Here is a 23,285-nt window from a genome sequence, read left to right as displayed (position 1 = left end):
GAAATATGTCAGGGAGTGGAAGACCAATAAGTAGATGTCTGAGAAATCAAAATTCGGTAAAGTGGGTTTCATGAGATTGTGTATGGTCCGAGGATATAATTCGCAGTGGTATTCAAGTGAGTAACAAGGCGAGTATTGTTTGCTAGGAAGGAATAAGGCTGAAGATACCTGAAATAAATAATGCTGCCCGTAGGTTATCTGGTGAGCAGTACATGGCCACAACATGGACAAAAGTGGTAATATTGTTAGTTGAGTGATATTTGAAAGATAGGAGCAGAGGCTAATTTTTCTGTGGATTCACTTGAGAGGATTTACTGAAGAAGTGTTGAATACCTCATCAGATTCTGCTTTTCTTGTGAAATGCTTTTCCTAGAGCCTGTTTCACATCTTCATTCCGCAGACTATAAATAATTGGATTCAACATTGGGGTAAACACTGTATAAAACAGTGATGCCAGCTTGTCTGGTTTCTCTTGGCTGCTTGGAGGTGTCAGGTGGGTTGCAGCTCCTGTCCCGAAGAACAGGAAAACCACCATGAGGTGAGCAGAGCAGGTGGAGAAGACCTTCCTCTTTCCCTCTGTGGAAGGGATGTTCAGGATCACCCTAATAATGTGTATATAGGAGATGAGGATGATCCCGATGACCACGGACCCTGCACCCCCAGCCAGTATGAAGATCACAATCTCATTGATCAAGGTATCTGCACAGGCCAGCTTCAGCAAGGCTGGAAATTCACACAGAAAATTGTCAATCCTGTTGTGTCCACAAAAGGGTAACTGAGAAACAAGAAATGTATTTACAAAGGAGAAGAGCATACCTCCCATCAAGGAAAGGCACATCATGTTGATACATAGCTGCCTGCTCATGAGGGTTGTGTAGTTTAATGGGTGGCAGATGGCGGTATAACGATCATAGCTCATGACAGTGAGAAGAAGAGCCTCTGAAGCTGTCAGAGAAAAGATGACAAACACTTGGGTAATGCACTCATGGAAAGAAATCGTCTTCTGCTGGGTCCATAGATCCTTCAGCATTCTGGGGACTGTGACCGAGACGGAGACAATGTCAAGGAAGGACAGGAAGCACAGAAAAAAATACATAGGGGTGTGGAGCTTCTTTGTGGTTCTGATGACTGTGATAACGATGAGGTTTCCAAACAGAGCGATGAAGTAGATAAGCAGGAAAACAGCAAACACGGCAACCTGAACATCTGAGCAGAGGGAAAACCCTGTGAGAATGAAGTACATGCCAGTGGTGCGATTCCACAGCATCTGTCTCTGACACATGTACCTGCAATTGAAATCGACAGTGGGAGATTTAGGATTTGTGCAAAAACCAAACAGAAAACTTTGATCAATTGACTTTTGCATGGCACATAATAGTCAACTCAGAATCTGAGAGGTTCCATGTCTCAGTAAGAAAGAAATTACTGATGACATATCCAGCCTAAAGATATGAACATATTATTGAATTCCATTGTTTTGCCTTTATCTCTTGAAAAAAGTGTACTCCAGTACTGTATGGGATCTGCACACCAGTTTGATGAACATCTCTCCTTATTTCACTCTCCTGAAAGTCACAGTTTGTAAAAATAGGCTCCTTTAAAGCCCCATTTACCCCCCTAAATTGAGATGTGCCACAAGGCTCTGTTCTCTCATCCCTGCTCATCAACCTCAACCCGGAACCCCTGAGTTTAATGAGCATAGGGGCATATCAACAAGGGCTTCATCTCTGCTTTTTTGGCTTTAAAAGCCAAAAAAGGAGAGATAAAACTAGCGCCCTATCAACAACAGGGTGCTAACATGCAAATTTGCATTTTGGCACCCTTTTACTCTACGCTTCCCCTTGCATCTCTAATGAGATGCAAAGGGGGCGTTCCAGAGTAAAATAATAGGAGAAATGTCGCTAAGCGACATTTCTCCTATTATCAAGAATGTCGCTAACCCTGTTAGAGACAAAAAAAGCAGCGCTAACCGCGGTTAACGCTGCTTTTTTATGTCTGGTATTTTTCTGACTTAGCCATGATATCCTATGGAAGGAGGATATCATGGCTAAGTTTGCCTGTCCCTATCAACAAGGTAACGTGAAATTATCGCTGGATTTCCAGCGATAATCTCACGTTAGCCTGTTAGCATGAGGATTTTTATCGCTATTGAGATAAGCGTTGCTAATAGCACGCTATCTCAGAGATAAAAATTCACGCTAGCCGGCGATAATTATCCTAGCGCTAAGTGCGCTTAGAGATAATTATCGCCGGTTGTTGTTGATATGCCCCTAAGTCTCTGTTATCTTGACCTAAATGTCATTCTGAAAGTGTATGTCTATAAACCTTAAAAAATTGAGTTTATTGAGATGGGAGTTTTAATTTTACATTTAAAAGAAACCAAACCTTTAAGCTCTCCTGCAGACCTCAGTAGAGCAGCCCACACCTGAATGTTTTCGTGTATCGACAAAGGTAAAACTCTCCTGTTGGGCCTTCTAAAATCCCTAACCTGTACCTCTTAAGGCCCCTCTGCATGCAGCAGCATGACTAGACTCCAATGCAGACAACCTTACCACATGATCCTATCCTAACACAACTCCAACTGGCTTCCATTAGAGGCAAACATCAACTTTAAAAGGACCTGCATAACCTGCAAGACTCAGCTCTCTGGTCTTTCACTTTATCTTAAATACAATCTGCATAACACTGGAGGTGAGATAATGACAAGAAGCAAATGTTGCATTCTTCTTGACATTACTAAGACAACAAAATCCAAATCAATTAAGACCGAGACTTCAAATCAGGCCAGTTTACGTTTTGCCTCCAGACATTGAAACATGATCCAGGATTTCAGTGGGCTCAACCAAAACGTCTTCTTCGTGATGACCAACCTTAAGACTCACCTGCTCTAGTTCTAGCATATTTTCTGGTCTATGTTTCTCTCCACGCCTCATGTCTCACATATTGTCCAATGTTCCTTCCCAAATATCTACATGAGCACCTCCTTCAGCCGGGTTACGAGCACCTCATGATCATAATCTACCTCTGCTGAAACTTTATTACTATTGATGTTATTTGGAATGTTACCCAGGTTAAGTTTTATCTAAAGCTTTCTGCTGCTCCTCTGGCTAAGCTTGTACTTTATAGACACCTTAAACAAAACTACAATCAAAGGCTTGGTTGCTGCGTTGTTTCTTCTCAGGCTCAGATCTCTTACTTTCTTGCTTTCTGACAGAATGTTTTTTCTGCCAAAGATTCAAATATAAACTAATGACCTTATACCTTATGACCCTCAGCTTTACCTGAACTCTCCATCCCATCCATCTTAACAGAACTCACAAACCTTTTAGAAAAAACAATAAATCAGAAGTTTGCTTTCTAGCTAAAACAGAATCCAAGCAAGAGGGAATTTCTGCTTTTGTAATCAGATCTCCTCTTTGCAGTTTATTGAAATGTTATCACTGTAGTTTTCTATGTTATGTACAGTGTTACCTAGGTTACATTTTATTTAAAGCTCTCTGCTGCTCCTCTGGATATGGCTGTGCTCTAGAAATACCTAAATTAAATAAAACATCAACCTAAAAGGTTTACGGGCGTAAGTACAAAGAAATGGCACAGGTTGTGCTGTGGCAAATTTCGCTGTGCCATGCTGGGTCATTTAAAAAATGGGCAGATGCACCTTATTTAATAATTATCGGCCAATGCAGGGAGACTTTTTATTGAGGATGCTAATGGTCCGGGGATACTAAACATTGGACTAAAAGTCTCTAATTGTTTCTCAATCCTGGAGAGGGTTAAAATCAAAGTAGCAATGCCTAGGAACCATTATACCTTCTACATCAATAGGTCAACATGTTTCTTCCATTTGTTGCCCCCAAACAGGGCACCTTGTTTTCATCAGAACCAGGATCCCTTGATAATTAGACAATAATTCCCACTCATGCTTGAGGCACTCATCCATACGTCATAGATTTCATGTCAAAATATACTTGTGACTTGCAAATTTCTAGACTCTAGGACCGTATAAAAGAGAATAGCGATAGAAACATGAGCGCAGACACCAAACAAGCACTTACATTCAAAACACTTAAATTAGCGTCAAGAGTAGATTCACTCCATGCACGTGACTGTAAATCACTGTTTTAGAAGGTCAGCCTTTCTCCCTGTTCACCTCCATTTATTGCTGAATGATACCGGTGTAACTGACTCTGACTGTACCCTGGGCTCAGCTTTCCAGGCCCAGGCCCAATGCTATGTTTAAAATGCTACATGTAATAGGGTACACTTATAATTGGCAAGGACAGACCCTACACCCCCACCCGCCAGCTCCGCTCCACTCTGCCGACCACGCCCTCGCCACGGTCCCCCGCACCCGAAGAGTGACCGCCAGCGGCAGATCATTCTCCCACCTCGCCGCCAAGACATGGAACACCCTCCCCATCCGGCTACGGCAGACCCAAGACCTACTGACCTTCAGAAGACTCCTCAAGACCTGGCTTTTCGAACAGTATCAGCATTTCCCACCCCTTAGCGCCTTGAGACCCTCACGGGTAAGTAGTGCGCTTTACAAATGCTTTGATTGATTGATTGATTGATATAAGTCCCTCTTGGATAATAGGACTGGGGGTGCAATATACCTATAAGTCACTAGTATATAATGGGGCATGGAGGTTAAGAGGCCAGCAGAACTGCTGCACTTGCATGTGTGCACTGCTGTGGGCCTGCTGTCCTTTTAAAGGCAGCTCTACCCTGCAGCCTGTCTTTAAAAGTAAATTCTCACAATGGGTATTGACAGACCCTATGAGTCATAGTATATTATAGGGCTAGGGGATTCACACTACTTACAAGTCCATAGTATATAACGGGGCTTGAATGTTTAAAGGCTCAGCAGATTGCCTGCACTTTCACATGTCTAATGACGAGTGCCTCCTGTCATTTGCAGACTGTCTTTATTAGTGTATTGTATGCAAATTAAACTTTGGTGGTACGGGCACTTTAAAAGTGATAATCTACATTGTTTGTAAATATTAGTCATCCCGGGGCTTCTCTTAGGTGCTCCAGGGGTGGGTACCAGGTAACTATAGACATGAATCTTATAAAAGAGATTTTGTATGCCCTCGAAGGAGAAATTACTCACTTCATTATTCCTCATTGCAGGTACTTAGCTCCATAAGCTAACATAGCAACATTTCATTTAAGTATAACTATTGCTAGGGAAGGAGTAGATGTCATTCAAAGACTTAAAACATTGTTTTTGATAAATTCAACAACTTACTACTGTTAAATTTATCATACCTAGTACAGAAAATAATTTATATATCTTTCTCTTCTGTAATCCCAAATCCTGCCTTCTAGTAGCCACTGTCGATTGGTCAGCCTTAACAGGCTTAGCCAGGCTGCCTTGATAAGGTGATAAGTGGGATCATAGAGCAGGGTTTATCTGATGGAGAGAGCTCTGCAGCTTCGGGGGACAGGTGATAAAGAGGGGGCTGCGTAAATCAAACTGAGCTCAAAAAGAGAGCAGATCAGCAAGGAAAGCCAGGGGTACCCACCCCGGCATCCTGTACCCCCAGCCGGAGGGCAGGCTTAGGACGGGAATTTGCGAAGGCCAGGAGGAGGGGAGCTAATGGAAGTGAGCCACAATGTGAGCTGGTTCAGCTAGCTCTAACTCCTCTGGAGAGAAATCATCCATGTTGGATTTTGGAAGTGCAATGATTTGTAGGACAAGAAGATGACATCTCTTAACAACAGATCTAGAGGCTGCTAGGTCTAAAATACAAGCCCTTCAAAAAGATGGGGATGACATGAGAGGGAGGGTCGAGGCTTTGGAAAATTACTCACGGCGCAACAACATCCGACTCCTAAAAATCCCAGAAGGTAAAGAAGGAGCAGACCTTAAAGGCTTCATAATTCAATCTTTGAAGGAATCTCTTAATCTAGCCGAAACTGCGGAAGAACTAGACAAGGACATTCAGCGAATACACAGAGATCCTTTCGCTTAAATCCAGCTAGATCTAAACCCAGGAAGGTGCTAGTCAATTTTTTGACTTATGCACTCAAGGAAAAGATCTTAAATCTTGCTTTGAAGGCTAGATCGCTGAAGTGCTCAGACTTTTCCTTTGAGATACGTTCGGATCTGTCCAAAACCACACTGGACAGACAGTGGGAGCTGGGGCAACACATGGATAAATTTAGGTCCTTAGGAGCCACAGTGCAGATGCGGTTCCCGGCATTTTTAAGGATCATGTACAAGAACAAGATGCACAATATTCGCTCTGTCCATGATGCTGACGACTTACTAAACCTCATTAGGGAGCAGGCCCAGGCCACAAAATAATGGATTGTGATTAACTCCCACATAGTTTTTCTGGGTCCTCATGCATAACTGTCAGGTGTTTATGCCTTTAACTTCTGGTTTCCCTCCTCTACGGAGTTTAGACTAGGGCTTGTTTACACGAGGGTGTTTTTGTCTAGTGCAGTGTGGTTATTTTTTAACACTTAGAAATTATAAGTTAAATAGATTTCCCTCTCTTTGACACTTTATTATCTTTCTGGTTTTGGTGTTTCTTTTGCGCCCATAATGGTTGGCATCGGTAGTCAGTTACTTTATACTATAAGCAGCAGGGGGGTTGAAGGGTAAGGCTGTAGGTGGGCGTAATCTGGCCAGACATCAGGCTAACACAGGTAGGGGAGGGTTTTTCCGGGGGGGTGGGGTGGGAGTGGGGGTGGTGGTGGGGGGAAAGGGTACTGCATTAAAAAACCTCATTTTTCTGCCTTTTATAATTTCTCAGGCCAAGCTATTTACATATAAGATTCTCCAACACATCAAACTAAAATGTAATCATATGGGGGGCAAAAACAATGAAGGAGTTGGGATAAGAAACATATAATGACATTAACACATTACATCTCCTGGAATGTCAATGGCCTGCGTGGGAGAGGTAGACGAGATTGCATTTTACAGTATCTGAAAGACTCTCAGGCGCAGGTCATAGTTCTTCAGGAGACACATCTTCTTAAAACAGAGGCTACAGCTCTGCTAAAAAAACATAAGTGGGTCGATAATTTTTGTTCAACGGATCATAATGCCAACATTAGGGGGGTTATATTCATTTTTAAAAAATCTGCCAAAGCTCAAATTTTGGACTGCAAAGAAGACCATTCAGGGAGATGGCTATTAGTAAGAGTCTCGTTAGATGCTCAGATCTATACTTTAGTTGGCTATTATGGCCCCAACTCCGATGATCCATCCTATCTGGATGCGATCAGGAATCATTTGGTACTAGTTCAAGATCCAGTGATTTGGATGGGGGACTTCAACATCGTCCTCAATCCCAGGCTGGACAAATCTGTGAAATCTAGATTTTGTAGCTCTGTTAAATCCAGGCACACCCTTATAACAACCATGACACAACTTGGTTTGGCGGATGTCTGGAGAGAGAGAGCGGGCAACAAGTTAGGGGTGTCCCTTCGGAACAGCCGCTTTAAACATAAATCCAGAATTGATTACGCGCTTTTTAGCTATCGCCTAAAGGACACTCTTTATTTGATAGACTATCTTCCCTCGCACCTGTCAGACCACTCTGCACTGGCATTTTCTTTAAAACGGGGAAACTCTATTAAATACTCATCCTGGTCATTCGACCGGACTCTCCAGCTCAAAGATGAAGAGGTCAAATTTTTAGCAGATGAGTCCTCAATCTTTTTCAATATTAATAGGGACTCGGTAGGCTCCACCGTTGTCTGGGAGACATTTAAGGCCTTTTTAAGAGGTCAGATAACCAACAGAGCCTCTTTTAGGCGGAAGACATATATAGAGAAGGTTGCTAGCATTGAACAAGAGATGAAACTCCTAGTGTTAAGGACTGACTCTCCCTCAGGAACATCGCAGGAGCAAGAAGAATTGGCCGAACTAAAATCACAACTCACTAATATCTTACAGGAGAGAGTAAATAAAAGATGGGAAGCTTCTAAGACTTCCCAATTTGAATTTGGTGAAGCCGCAGGGAAAGTGCTAGCTTGGAAAATAAAAGCTGAACAAGCTCTTAAATTCATTAAAGAAATTAAGATAGAAGGCGAGGCAGTGACAAGATCCACCCCAAATAGACATAGGGAGAGCCTTCTTTGAATTCTTCGAGGAAATATATAAGGAGGTCCTTCCCAATGACCAGCAAGCAAGAGACAGTTGGCTGGGAGCTATTACCCTCCCATCCCTCTCGACAACACAAAGTATGGCCTTGGAGTCCGAGATTACAGAGGCTGAGGTGATTAAAGCCATTCGACAACAAAAAAAAAGGGAAAGCGGCTGGCCCGGACGGGCTGCCAGGGGAGATCAACAGATCTCTGGAAGATGTTATAGCCCCCGTGTTGACGACCTTATTTAATGGTATCTTAATAGAAGGTGAGTTGCCCCCCAAATCTTGGGGGGAGGCTACAATTGTACTTATCCCGAAACCTGGGAAATCTCCCCTTGAGTGCGGGTCATACAGACCGATATCATTATTAAACAATGATTATAAAATCTTTGCAACAATCATGTCAGCTAGATTGGCGAGTGTCAGTGGTGCTATAGTCCATCAGTATCAAAAAGGTTTCATTAAAGGCCGACAACTGGCCGATCTAACACATCAATTGATAGGAGCCATAGACATCGCTACTGCCTTTTCCCTACCTTTGGCCACTTTAACCTTGGATGCAACTAAGGCATTTGATAGAGTCAACTGGCTCTACCTCATCGATGTACTTAAAAAATTCAATTGTGGGGATGGTTTTTGTAGAACTATAAAACACCTCTATACTACACCCTCGGCCAGACTGCTGATTAATGGGGTTCTGACAGAGGCTTTCAATATAACCAGAGGTACAAGGCAGGGCTGCCCGCTTTCCCCTCTCCTTTTCAACTTATACATAGAACCGTTTGCTCAGCTTTTGCGCGAGGAGGCTAATATTCCATCTTTTAGCTTTGGAGAATGGGAAAGACGGGTAGCACTTTATGCGGATGACATTTTGATTTTTACTTCTGACCCAGCAAAGGCATTTCCCGTGGTTATCAAACGGGCAGAAGAGTTTGGTCTCATCTCTGGTTACGATGTAAACTCTAGTAAGAGCGAAATAATGGTCTGGAACTTACCGGATATACAGCTGGGGGTAAATATTTCCACATCCATGCGATATCTTGGCATAAGAATTACCCAAGAAATGGACAGCATAGCTCCAACCAATTTGAATAGAATATACATCGAGACTAAAAAACTTTTAAAATCTTGGACTCACCTGTCACTTTCCATAACGGGTAGGGTAAACCTGGTAAAGATGTCTATTCTTCCTAAGTTTACGTTTATTTTTAACGCAATCTCCTTGGCATTTGATCCCAAACTAATTGAAAAATGTCAACAACAAATAAATTCCTTCATATGGAACTATAAACCTATTAGAATAGCTTGGAAGAAGTTAAGGAGAAGAAGGGAGAAGGGTGGGCTCGCCTTGCCAGATCTATTGTACTATGCCTGGGCATTCCTGCTGTCACACTCCAGGATGCTTTTAAAAATGCCATCCAACCTTCCACCTGGGTCAATATACAAAGCAATGCTAATGGGGGTGAATCTATCAGCAGAGGGGTTTCTGTTCAAATTTGGGAGTCAGAAATTTTTCAAAAAAATTAAACAAAAAATTTTATACTCATGGACCAAAACCTGGTTCAGTATTAGGAAGAGAATAGGGTTGTCCTATTACTCTGATCTCTCCCCAATTTGGGACTCGCCGGGTCTCCCACAATGTTTGAATGATAGTCTGTCCTCCACAATACAACAAGCTGGTATCAGGAGATGGGGTCAGCTATTTAAGGAAGGGTCATTTATAGCTTGGAACCAACTATATGAATGTGTTGGGCCCGGACTTTCCAGATTCAAATTCATCCAACTGGAAAGTTGGGCTAGATCCCAAAGACGTATAGACCCCCATCTAGGGAAGGCCAGCATTTTGGAGCAACGGTTAGTGGATCTTCCCTCAGGAGGGAAAGAAATAGCCATATGGTATTGGCAGTAGATGGAGGAAAGTGATGGAGAGTTCCTTCTTCCAGACCAGCTATGGGGGGGGGGGGGCGACTGGCCTACACTGTGAAGAGCTTTGGCTAAAATCCTTTGGTCTCCTCCATAAAATTGTGAAACCATCATGGCTAAAACGAAACCACATATTCTCAGTTCATCGTGCATATTTAACACCGTTGAGACTCTCCAAATTTCTCCCAGACAAAAAGTGCAACAAATGTAACTACAGTGAGGCCTGTGATGTCCACATGTTCTTGGACTGCCCGGCCATTGCTGGCTTTTGGGAAGAAGTGAAGAACACCCTAAATTCCATCTTAAATGTATCCTTGTCAATAACCTTACCTCTTGTCATCTTTGGTTTGGATGATAACATCACTGGCAAGGCGAGGTCCTTTCTCTTCTACGCAATTCTATTGGCTAGAAGGCAAATTTGTATCCACTGGACGGAAAAAACAGCCCCATTACATTCTGGGTGGCTCTCATCTTTATACGAAACATCTAAAGCGGACCTTAATAGATCATGCAGTAAATACAATTTAATTTTTTGAACTTGCTGATCGAATGGCGATAGTGTCCGGGGTTTTTTTTTTTTTTTTTTTTTTCCCGGGTCCTATGATTATGCCTTGAACACTCCTTGGACCGGGTTTTTGTTTGTCTAGGTCCACCAACGGTCCGGCAGGTTGTAACATGCCTAGATGGAGTCTGAGAAAGTCCCTCGGGTGTTTGGCCATGTATGCCACCACTATACCACTGGTGCACATGTGTGGTGATTGGCTTGTCCAACATTGAGGGTAAGGCAAATGAGGACAAAAAGAAAGAAAAAAAAAAAAGAAGATGACATACTTTGGGGGAAGTTGTCATGCTTTTGGGTGGCACCCAGTATCTCATTGAATAGAGGTGCCCCCCTGCTTGTCACCCATGAATAAATATGTGAGAGCTGCATAGCCTCTCAGTTCTTCTGCCAGAAGCTATAAGGGGTAGAAGGGCTGCTCTGCAGGAATCTGGATCTGCACCCAAAGGCCTGCATTCTGACTGACTGCCCCTGCTGCATAATATGATACTACAGTCCTGGGGACTGCGCCTTGCTTCAAGAAGGATTAAGAAGTGGACTCTGCACAAGCTGCATGTTAACAGAGCCCACCTGCATCATCTCCAACAAAAGTCCCCATCCTGGAGTGCGTCCAGAAGGCTATTAAGAATTTGACTAGGTGTATTGTGGGAAATGTAGTCCAGATTCCCAGAGACCATCTAGGAGATTCCATACCTTTGGATTGGTGTTTTGGAAGCTTGGCACCTACAAACATACCTTCAGAAGCATCTCCTGAAGTTTGGTGAACGTTTGTGAAACATTCCAGGAGGTAACGACCCCACATCGGGAGTCAAGCCAACTACCTTCAACCGCAACCCGGCCAGGATTTCTGGTTCAACCCTCTGAAAGCTCCGGAGGTCCAGACTTCCAGGATTTCAGCAGGGCCTCGCAGAAAGTCAAGCCGACAAACCCTCACCTAATCCGGCCTGCTGTTGAGGATCGATCGATGTGGGAAGAAAATAGGCCTGGGTGAAGGTCGTAGAGTTGCCGAAAAACTTTGCGAGATTGTGTAGCATTCCGATGGGCTGATGGGCGGAATTAAGAATGTATTGCTTGCTCGACGCAAGTGCTGTCAAATTAAAAGAATTTTGTTCTAAGTTGAAGCCTTTTCTGCCATCTAGCAAATCTTGTGGGCAACAGCAGCGCTGTTCTCTCCCGGCAACATTTCTCTTTCAATGTTAGGATCACATTATATCCTACATGAGATGTGGACTCTCAACAAATAAGAGAAAATGTTTAGTCAGAAAGTAATGAATAGAAAAAATAGTAATGTATTTGCAGTTACAGTTTAATGCAAATGCATTGTAAACAGCTTTAGTGGTTTCGCAAACCTCCCTTTCAGCTCTGTAGAAACAGGAGCACCATGCAAAATCTGTTCTATGTGTTTGCTGACACCAACAGGGCTGCCGTCCCTGCTGGATGCAGTGTGTATCCTTCCCGTACTGGGCCTTTGCACAGAAGCGCTGTGTTCTTCTAAAAGGCAGGCTGTGATATTGTAAGAATCAGATGCCCCTGTTGTCCCAGCCCGATGTCACTTCAGAACTGACCTTCACTGCTTTTCACTCCAAGTCAATCTCTTCATTTTTAGGTCGAGCATTCGAGACCTCTTGTATATACTTTAGTTTATACTTATATGTGTATGTACTTTGTGGGCTCTGGAGATCAGCCCTAGGACTTTGCTTCCGCTTAGGGAGTTTTTTTCTGTTCAACTGCCTCTATTTAACTGTCTTGATAGAAATCGATCAGTAGAGGTCAGTAAAATACTAGAATTGCTTTCTGCTGAGGGACTTTGTTTTTTGAATTTTTCTGGCCACTGCTTCGATTTAACTTTCTTGATAGAAAACGACCAGCAGAGGTCAGTAAAATACCAGAATCACTTTAGCATTCTCTAGATTCCAGTCCACGGAAATTGCCTTCCACAAGCACCGTAGACAATAATGTTTTTTTCAAACTTGTATTTTCAGTGATATGACCACTGAAATCCCTGATTTTATATTAACCCCTTCCCCGCTCATGACGGAACCGCTCCGTCATGAGCCACGGTTGCCGTGTGCTCATGACGGAACGATTCCGTCATGACACGACCGTAGGCGGTCGCTCCGCCCACGCGGCGCTGTTTCCCCGCCTGTGCGAGGGGACAACGCAACTGGGCGGAGTCATGACGGAACCGTTCCGTCATGAGCACAGCTCAACTGTGGCTCATGACGGAGCGGCTCCGTCATGAGCACCGGGCCACCGCGCTGCCCCCCGCACCCCCCAGCGCCGCGGCGGAATTCCCGCCGCGGCGAAAGGGTTAAAAACAGAGCTTTGGACTATACAATTTCCCGCTGAAAGGCAATATTTCTCTCCATGTGTTCCCATACCTGGCGTGTCACGCAGTCTGGTGCTTACTTCCCCTGCTAGTTAAAGAACAGTAGACGTTTCAGCACCTCAGGCTAATGTGCTGCATAGCTAAATACATATAAGGTCCCAAAGGCGAGACCGAATGCATTGAAAATGCTTGTTTAACAGCTGCACCTAGCATGCACTCCCATGCCCCAACCACTTCCTAGCCGGTCCCTGCTCATAGAGAGATCTATTCGAAAACAAAATGGCTTCATCAGCTGACACCTGCCAGTTATCTGAAGAGCTGTACAATACCGGAGAAGAGATGAAATGTGTGCTTCTCACGTCCCTGGAGGTGGAGGAGGCAGCAGGAGGGCTTTCACTTCTAAACTGGAGCTACCATTTTCTCTTTAACAATATTTAATAATGATGACCTTTTAGCACTGCTCACAAACCGAATTGTCTCTTGACATTGAATCTCTTTGTGCCATGTTTACCCATCTCAACAACCCGGACCTTTGTTGACCTCGAAAAGATGAAAGGCGGAGTCCTACCCATCGGGAAGCAAATCTGTCCTTGCAGGATGCACACGGGTACTCCTTTCAGCTTGGGAGCCAGGCTCATAATATATTGGTATGGCCCTTCTCGATTGGCCCTATTTTGGTCTGTGCACTAGGGAAATGTAAGCAATGTAATAATTTTCAAGGTGAGATGATGCTGTTGATCTCTTTGCCTCATCTCTGCTCCTGGTCATTGTACACAAACATTGTCTGCCTGCTCCTGCACTGCCCTGCTTCTGGCTGCCGTGTCTGCTCAGCAGCGATGTCTGGGGTGTCATTCTTGGACTTGGCCGGGTGGAGGTTCTCTTCCATCCTGCAAGAAGATTTTGAAAAAAATGGGTTCAACCCTTTCACATAAATTCACCAAAAAGTCATAGTCTCTGAAAGGACACTCTTAAATTATTACAGTACTTCATTGGTACACCCAGCAATTGACACATTTGCTATATGTTCACCCCATATGTTGAGATTAACTTTAATGTAACAGGGCTGTCATTTTGCATTTGGTGTCCATGTCTCAAAAATTGCCACCTGCTTGTCAGGGTCAGCATTTTCTCACATGTCCACCAATATGCCAGAGATTTTCCTCTTATGCCACAAATTATATGAAATATTACTGCACTGGAAATTTGCCATGGATGCCCACCACTTGTGCCCCACATGCCAAGACTTACCTCTGGTGTGTCAGAGTCTGCAGAAATACACTCCCTTATGCCATAGGTGCCTCCACCCCTTAGTCAAGAATGAATTAAACACCCTCCCCTCCCCCGATGCACACACAGTATGGATGAGTGGCTTTGAGCTATCCATTAAATAGTAGGCCAGACGAGTTCAAGTATCTGCTGTGAGGGTGTGAAAGCACCCTGAGTCAGACTTTGGGGTCCCACTTTGACCTTCACCAGGCTTTTTGGGAGTCCGGCACCTTGTAACCCTTGCAGTTCTACCTGAGTTAAAAGGTGGGTCTTTAGGGTGCCCCTGGTCCCCCTCAAACCTCTACTTCTATTCAGATGGATGGTGGGTACCTCTGGCAAAAAAAACTCTTCTATGCCTAGTGGGAATTACGACGCTGGTCTTTAGCGTATGTGCACTACCACTACCACAAAGGACGCAGGTACCTCCTGGTCCCAGAAAATCACAAACGGGATAATGGCCTTATATTATATTACTTAGAGTGAGGTGCCGGAGACCAGTGGCTGTCAGAGCCCCTAATGCAGGACTTCTGTGTTCCTTAGGTTGCCAAAACCATAAACAAGGAAGGTGTAAGAAGCATCTCAACTCAAACACAGCGGTGGCCGGCACAGGCAAGTGCGGTGGTTCGGGGCAGGGCAGGGTGCCACAGGGAGGGAAGCCGACAGACGATGGAATAGGTGTTATTTATTTATTTAATTATACCTATTCCGTCGTCTGTCGATTTCACCCCACCCACCCCACCCCCACCTCACTGCTGCACCACGTTTACCTGTTCCGGCCACCACTGCTCACATACCACAAGTGTCCGCACTTTCAAATAAGCACAGCGACCTGCCATTCTGAGCTGGGACAGTATGGCACCATCCCTGGGCACCAAAACAAACACTCAACAACAAGTATCAGTGCAAATGAATGACAATAACTACAATACAACACATCTCCCCCTTTCAAAACAAAACTTATCTTACAGATTTAACCCATAATGAAGTGTTTAATTTGTTTCGAGGTGCAGTTGGACACTTTGCTTTTCCAACTTTAGCCCCATCTTAGGGGCTGAGCGAAGTCAAAAGTGTGCCTCTGTTATTACTTATAAGGGAAGCTCGATTTGACTGCCTTAAGCCCAGTTTGTGTATGGTGTCCATGATTGAAGGGCTAAATAGCATCATTTCCAAACCCCCACAAGAACATACTTCCTACCTTATCCAAAGAAACTTTTCCAATCTCACCAAGCCACATGAATACAACAACACTGGACGTCAACCCAATCCACAGCAGAACCACTGACTAACTTTCAACGCTTAGAGTAAGACCCTTTCTTCCTGGCATACTCGCTCCTGGTGAGAGGCTCCTAAACCTGTTAATTTCCACATGCAGCCTCCTCCCCACAATACTGCACTCTCTTTTATCCTCCTCCAGCCTGGTGCCCTCATTCGTAAGGCTCCCTTCCTGCTGGCACTGGTGTTGGTAGGGCAGGTAAGAGCTGGTATGGTGCTGCGGGTGTCTGTGAAGGCTACAAGGGTAGCCAGGGGCCTGGCCCGATAGGTGGAGCACCTGTAGGGCCCCTCGGCAGGAGTGATGGAAGCTGTGCAAGGGTGATGGTCCTGCAGCGAGGGCACTCTCTCTCTCTCTGAACTCCAAAACTGTGGCCTTGGAGTAGTCCAAGACCAGCAGGCTCTCGGCCATGGAGCTGCTCATGCAGTGTGGTGGCCCGGGCACCTGGCAGGCTCCATAAGATGCTCTTACATGTGGGCTGCTGCAACCTCGCGCCGACTAGCACAGGCCCAAGGAACCGAACAGCATGCCACGTGACGCACTCATTGACTGGTGCGCCTCATGTCGCGGCTCAGGGAGAAGCAATTAATCCACCCTTTAAGTGACAGCTCAAGAAAAGTTTGTAAATGTTAAGTTAACATTTGACCTAGGCCTCCCACTTAGGGCCTGATTCTGATCATGCTTGGAAGGTCTATGAATCTCATCGGTCAAGTGCGAGTCCGATTTGTAGACCCGATTTCCGACTGACGCATACCGCTGTACAAGCGAGCAAGTATGATGCGTTTTAAGCCTCGTGCTACAACTGACTCATACCACTCAGCGATGCCTTCTGAGGGACTCTAAAATGGCCGGCGCTTACAGCGCAATGCATCTGATTTCTGAGCGATTGCAATGCGTGCTTCGAGAAGACGGAGCGAGTCGGAGCCTTCTACTCGAAAAAGCTCCAGGAAGCAGACTTTGGGGGTCCGCAACAGACCCCCCTTCACCTGGGGCCCCACGACTCAGCCGGGAGGGGATCCAGGGGTCCCCCTTAACATGTATGCACGGTGCAGGGTCACCGAGGCGACCCAGCGACAGGGGGCACCCTTTTCTGAGATGTACCTTTTTCGCCAATGGGATGCTCTGTGCGTTCTGTACAATAGGCTCCTATTCACTTCAATGGGGCTCTGAGCGACCCAAGTCTGTTAGCGCTGAATTGCATCATATAGGGTCACTCGGAGCCCAGCAGCCCCAGTTGCTCGGGAAGCTCTACGGAGCTAGTCGGCCATAGGGCTTTCCCAGCGAGATCGTAATCCGGCCCTTAGTGTATCCGACTGGGGGTCCATTGCATTCAGCCTCAAACTTTGACTTTGTCCCGGTCAAGCACGACCAGATGTCCCAAAATGGCTTTATAGTCTTTTAAGCACTAGCGAGTCTTAATTCTCTAAATTCTCTAAAAACTCCTATTCCTATTCCTATTTCTACATTAGATTTTTGTTATTTTGGTGTCGATTTGTTCATAAAAATATAACATATTTTTATAAAATGGTGTTTGATTTTTATGGTGTTTGGAGGCTTTCTTATTTGGTGTACCGGTGTTTTTAAATTAGGCCTGGGCTAAAAATCCGTTCCGCTCGCGAAAATTGCGATAATTTGACATTTTCGCATTCCGCGGAGAGCGCGAAAATGTCAAAATTTCCGCAATCCGCATTTTACCGGAAATTTTTTGCTTGCTCGCGCTGTAAAATAATACATTCTCGCGTGCGTGCGATCGCCTTACCTGAATCCCCGCGTTCGCCGACAAGTTTTCCCGATCCGGTCGCGTTCTCCACGAGATGTTGGATTGTTAGTAGCCATTTGCGCTGTCTCACGACAGTTTGCGCCCGCAGTAACGTCATGCGTCGCCCGATCACGTCTTTCTTCTCGCGATCATGCACCGCGAGACAAGTGAAAACAAGATGGCCGCGCCCGCGAGCAACCGCATGGGTAAGTTGGCGAGCTGCGACCACACAGAAAATACTGCGAAAGGGCGGGAAAAAAACTTCCGCATCTTCGCGATATTTCCGCGTGTTTGCGGAGATTTTTAACATGTTCACGATAATTTGCAAAAGTGAATTTCGCAAATTCCGCCCACCCCTATTTTAAATGCTTTACACTCCCGTCTCCTAATTTAGGCCTGACTGCTTGCTGTCAGCGATCAAGGGTTAGGCAAGGGGCTAATATACTGAGACCTTTACTGTACCTTACACTATGTTAGTGGCCTTATTGCTAGTGGTAGGTGCATACTTACCCCTACCAATAACCCACTTTCCAACACACTGCAAAAGCAGACGTGGGGGCACACTAGTGCTGGTTCACTGTCAAAATATCGAAGTTAAAAAAATAGAAGTAAAAAATATTGATGTAAAAATATAGAATGGAAAAATATCGACTCTCTATACTTAAACAGGTAAGTACAAAAATATTGTATCAAAAATAGTTCTGTAAAAAAATATAGATGTAAAAAATGTTGATTTAAATATATATATAAAATAAAATATTATATATTAAATATATAATATAAGTATTCATTTTAACAAAATAAATTAAATGTACTACAAGTATACAAAATATAACAAATGAAATTAATTTAAAAAAAATAAACTCACAAACATATTCATTTATACATTTACTTTAAAATAATTAACACACTATTATCTTTAATCTATTTAAACATCTTAAATTTATATAAAACATAATATATATATATATATATATATATATATATATATATATATATATATATATATATATATATATATATATATATTATAAATAGTTTAAAATATAGAAAACACTCTAGAACAAATTAAAACATTAAACTAAAAAAAGAATTAAACTTAAATTGTTCAGTACAATAAGTGCAACAGTAGAGAAAGTGTTGAATAGTGAAATAATACATTTGCTATTCCAACTCCAGTGATTGCAACAGTAGGGAATGTGTTGGCTAGCAAAGATGTAAGAATTACTATTCCCACTCTAAAGAGTGCAACAGTAGGGAAAGTATTGGCTAGGGGAGGGGTAAAAACTAGTATTCTCAATCCAGTGACAGCAATAGTAGTAAAGTGATGTACATCAGAGGGGTAAAAATTAGTCTTTATGCTCCAGTAAGAGCAACAGTAGGGAATGTGTTGGGTAGCAAAGATGTAAAAATTACTATTCCCACTCCAGTGCAACAGTAGGGAAAGTGTTAGATAGCGGAGGGGTAACAATTGCTATTCCCACTCCAGTGAGAGCAACAGTAGGGAAAGTGTTGGATAGCGAAGATGTAAAAATTATTATTCTCACTCCAAAGAGTGCAACGGTAGGGAAAGTGTTGGATAGCTGAGGGGTAAACATTACTATTCCCACTCCAAAGAGTGCAACAATAGGGAAAGTGTTGGATAGCAGAGGGGTAAAAATTACAATTTCCAATCCAGTAAGAGCAAGAGTAGGGAATCTTTAGGATAGCGGTAGTGTAAAAATTAATATTCCCACTCCAGTGAGTGCAACAATAGAATAAGTATTGGATAGCGGAGAGATAAAAATTACTATTGCCACTCCAGTGAGTACAACAATAGGGAAAGTGCTGGATAGTGGAGGGGTAAAAATTACGATTCCCACTCCAGTGACTGCAACAGTAGGGAAAGTGTTGGATAGCAGAGATTTTTTTTTTACTATTCACACTCAAACACTTGAACAAAATAAAAATATAAAAACAAATTATAATAATAAACAATATTAAAAAAATAGATATAAAAAATATTAAACGTATAAAAAGAACATATATTAAATATTGATTACATATAACAAAAACCTAGAAATATTATATACAAAATAGCCTACAACACCACACCAATAACAAAACACTTCAACATTTTTAATTACATTTATTTACATAACTAACATAATGAATAATCAATTAAAAATATATTATTACTAACATAAATGAATACACATTAATTAATTGCACAAACTTCAACACTATAATATCCACAACACACACCTAAATTAAACTATAAAACACAATTAAAACTTATTTTAAAATGTCAAACTACTACTGCAAACAACTAATAATTAAATAATTTAATTTGATTTATTACCCACTTTTTACCCCTTTAAAAGTAAAACCACACACAAACAATAAACAATTACCCAAAATAAATATCAATTAATTAATATTAATTAACAACTATATATTAATTAATTAAACATAAATTACTTACCACCCGTTACTCCTATAAACACCACAGCACACACCTAAAACGTATCACACAATTACCATAATAAATGACCAATTACTTAATTACCAACCAATTAATTCATCAGTTAAAAATAAATTACTACACATTCTTCCCACCCTTTACACCAATAAAAACTATAACACACACCTCAAATTACACAATTACCAACATTAATCACCAATTAATTAATTAAAATTACTAAACCAATTATTAATTCATAAATTAAAAATAAATTACTTCCCGCTCTTTACACCTAGAAACACCACAACACACACCTAAAATTCATTACACAATTACCATAATAAATTACCAATTAATTAATTACATTTAATTAACAACCAGTTATTAATTAATTATTAATAATTTACTTTACACATTTAACACTATAGCAGCTCAATTAAACACATATTAATACATTAGATTAATAAATATTAATGAATACACATTATTAAATACATTTAGGGGCCGATTCCGATCCTGTAAAACCCGGGTACAAATGGTCGTATGGAGCGTTTTCTCCGTACGACTCGTACCCGGGAATTCCACCGTACAAACCAGCAAGTACGATTTGTACAAAAATACCATTTCCGTACGAATCGTAAAAAACACCGTACGGCTAAAAAATACATACAAATCCGATCCTGGACAGCGCGTACGCGACGTCCGCACGGAGTCAGGCAGCGTTTTACAGACCAGCAAGTACGATTCGTACCTACAGCACTCCGCACGGCTATATTTTTACGGGAGCCAAAAAGTGCCGGACAAGCCAAGTACGCTGCGATGCATGATGAAAAGGGGGCCCGCTACGCGACGTACACGCCATCACCCACATCGTACGTGTCATCATGTACGGTGCGTACCCCAACATTGCATATGTATGGACCGTACCCCCCACCCCCCGTATGTACGGACCGTACCCCAACCCACGTGTGTCCGGTCCATACATACGCGAGGATCGGGAACACCTGGGGTACGGTCCGGACATACGCGGGTGGGGGTACGGTCCGTACATACGGGGGTGGGGGGTAGGGTTCGTACATACGGGGGTGGGGGGTACGGTCCGTACATACGGGGGGTGGGGGGTACGGTCCGTACATACAGGGGTGGGGGGTACGGTCTGTACATACGGGGGGTGGGGGGTACGGTCCGTACATACGGGGGTGGGGGGTACGGTCTGTACATACGGGGGGTGGGGGGTACGGTGCGGACATACGTGGGAGGGGGGGAGGCTGGGGTGGCCGTACGACTCGTACCACGGGCACAAGTTGACTCGGGGTAGGGGTCATACAAAGTTCGCTCCGTACGGGGCCTTTTCCATGCGCTTGTGTTTTCGGACTGGCGGTACAGATCGTACTTGCGCGCTCGGACTTCAGTTTTACGAGTTGTAAGTAAAACTGTCCGGGGACGTCTCGTAGACTTTTCCCGAGGCGATTCGTATGTATTTTCCACGTACAAATCGTACTTCGCCGTTTGTACGGGACTTGTACGATTCGTACGTAAAAAAATACGGATACGAGTCGTACGGGAAAAAAAAATCCAGGATCGGAATCGACCCCTTAATATAATAAATTACTTCTCACCCTATTCCCCCATAAACCCACAACCAGCTATGGAACTAAATTCACAAAATTCAAACAAAAATAAATTAATAACTTTAATATAATTAAATTACTTCCCAACCTATTCCCCTATAAACCCACAACCCCCTACAAAACTAAAAGCGCAAAATTAAAAAAAAAAAATATCTCATAAAAATTTAACACATATATTAAAAGTACGAACAATTCTTATACGAAAAAACACACATCACATACATAAAAAATATATACTAAAATACATACCAATACTAAAATCTTTATTAAACACTTCTATATTTTTAAAATCGATTAAATTCGATATTCTTGACCACAATATTCTTGCTGTCGTTATTTCTGACCTACGATATTTATGCCTCAATCTTTATGCAACTCGATATTTATGACTCAATATTCTCTCTCTGCACCCCTTCCAATAGAAAACCTATGCTAGACATCACACACACACACTTTTATTATGGTGCAAAGGTGTGTACATGGCACTAAATACCCTAATTGTTGGCCTGCGCAGGGAGAGAGCAGTAGATATAGTGGTCTCTCCCTCTCAATCACCGTGCACTGTGCTGCATGAGATTTTAATAAGTATACTGCTCAACGTCACTAATCAGCTACAGAAGAGGAAAATCCACAGAACCCTTGGGAGTATGTATTTAGTTCTTATATGTGGTCCAGACAACCATGTCATGGTTGCATATTTGAACATTCAAAAGATCTTTAGCGGTTTTTGAATGCTAGGCCTCTTCCCCTAACTTAGGAAGAACCAGTCTCTCCAAGGAAAGAGCTCGCTGCTGAACATTAAGTTTATAGTTGTGTAAAATGAGGTTGTATAGATAGGGTTTCTATCTTGAGAGCAGGATTACTGGAAAAGTTTATTAGCTCTTGATGACTAGTGATCAGGTTAGTGGGAGCAGTAACACCCTGGGCGATCTGACCCTGGAATGATCACAAGGGTCAACCCATTATCTGGGATTATGGCTGAAAGTTACATGCTTTCATTTATAGTTACATAAATCAATAAAGTGTTTTAAAGAAGATAACTAATCCACAAGGAAAGGGCATACAAACTTAAGACAGAATGTGGGATGTCAACTCTAGCACTTATTGTTTTCCTAGTTAGCCAGGTAAGTATTGAAGCAGGATTGAACTTCCTGGTGTCAGCACCACTGCCATGTCTCCAAATCTCAGGATCGTATTGATGCTCAAAGTGGCCCTTCTTCAAGCAACTCTGAGTTTTTCAGTTATATCGCAGACTGTAAATGAGGCTTTATGAGGTGAGAGGGTTTTGGGAAAGGGAACAACTAGGAGGGATACCTGACAGAAAAATCAGGATCATCATTAATTATTCCACACCAGAGGTGGCTGCCCATAGGGGGCATTGGGGCCTCAACCCACTGCCTACCTCCGTCACTATTTGTTTTTGGCATGGTACACCTTTTACCTTTTATGATATGATCGTTCTCCTGTAATTAGTTTCTGCCTCATTAGGTAAGCCTTTGAGCCTTTCCATGACTTGCCCAGAGACTGAAGTGGTATTTGGGAAGCGTCTCTCATTTATTTTTAGACTCTATCCATCTTTGGAACTGAAGCTGTCATGCTTTAGAATGCAGGCATGATCTTTCGAAGGAAGAGCTTTGTTCTTCCAATGAAGATAAACAGGGTAAGTTTTCCAAATATTATTGTTTTTTTCCTGGTCTTCTCTGGAGGCCTTTGTTGAATGGCTGTATGGCAAACCAGTTGTTGAGTCTTCTCTCCTGGTTTTATAAGGGAGAGAGTTTGTTTGAAAAAAAGAAGGGAAGGGTGTCTTCTCATTTTTCGGTTTTCTTTCTTCTTCAGTCTCTTCTTTGTGGTCCTCTCCCAGTTATGACTCTGATGAATTTGAGACTTGTGTTCCTAGGTGTAAGTATGTGCAAAGGAAGATGTAAAGGGACTGCTTTTTTATATTTCCTCAAATTTTAATATGCCTCCCGAGGAGGAGCAGTTTTCTACCA

The 23,285-nt window shown here is 42.9% G+C and overlaps 1 protein-coding gene across 1 annotated transcript; it reads right to left on the bottom strand.

Annotated features, from left to right (window-relative positions):
• Nucleotides 1-337: 337 nt before the first annotated feature.
• Nucleotides 338-1,282, bottom strand: LOC146783080 (olfactory receptor 2C1-like). The gene has a single exon (XM_085637278.1). The coding sequence runs from the start codon at nt 1,280-1,282 to the stop codon at nt 338-340; it is 945 nt and encodes a 314-aa protein (XP_085493404.1).
• Nucleotides 1,283-23,285: the final 22,003 nt, after the last annotated feature.

Source organism: Triturus cristatus, chromosome 12, assembly GCF_964204655.1.
Source record: "Triturus cristatus chromosome 12, aTriCri1.1, whole genome shotgun sequence".
Classification (NCBI taxonomy): domain Eukaryota; kingdom Metazoa; phylum Chordata; class Amphibia; order Caudata; family Salamandridae; genus Triturus; species Triturus cristatus.
This window is presented reverse-complemented; position numbering and strand designations above follow the sequence as displayed.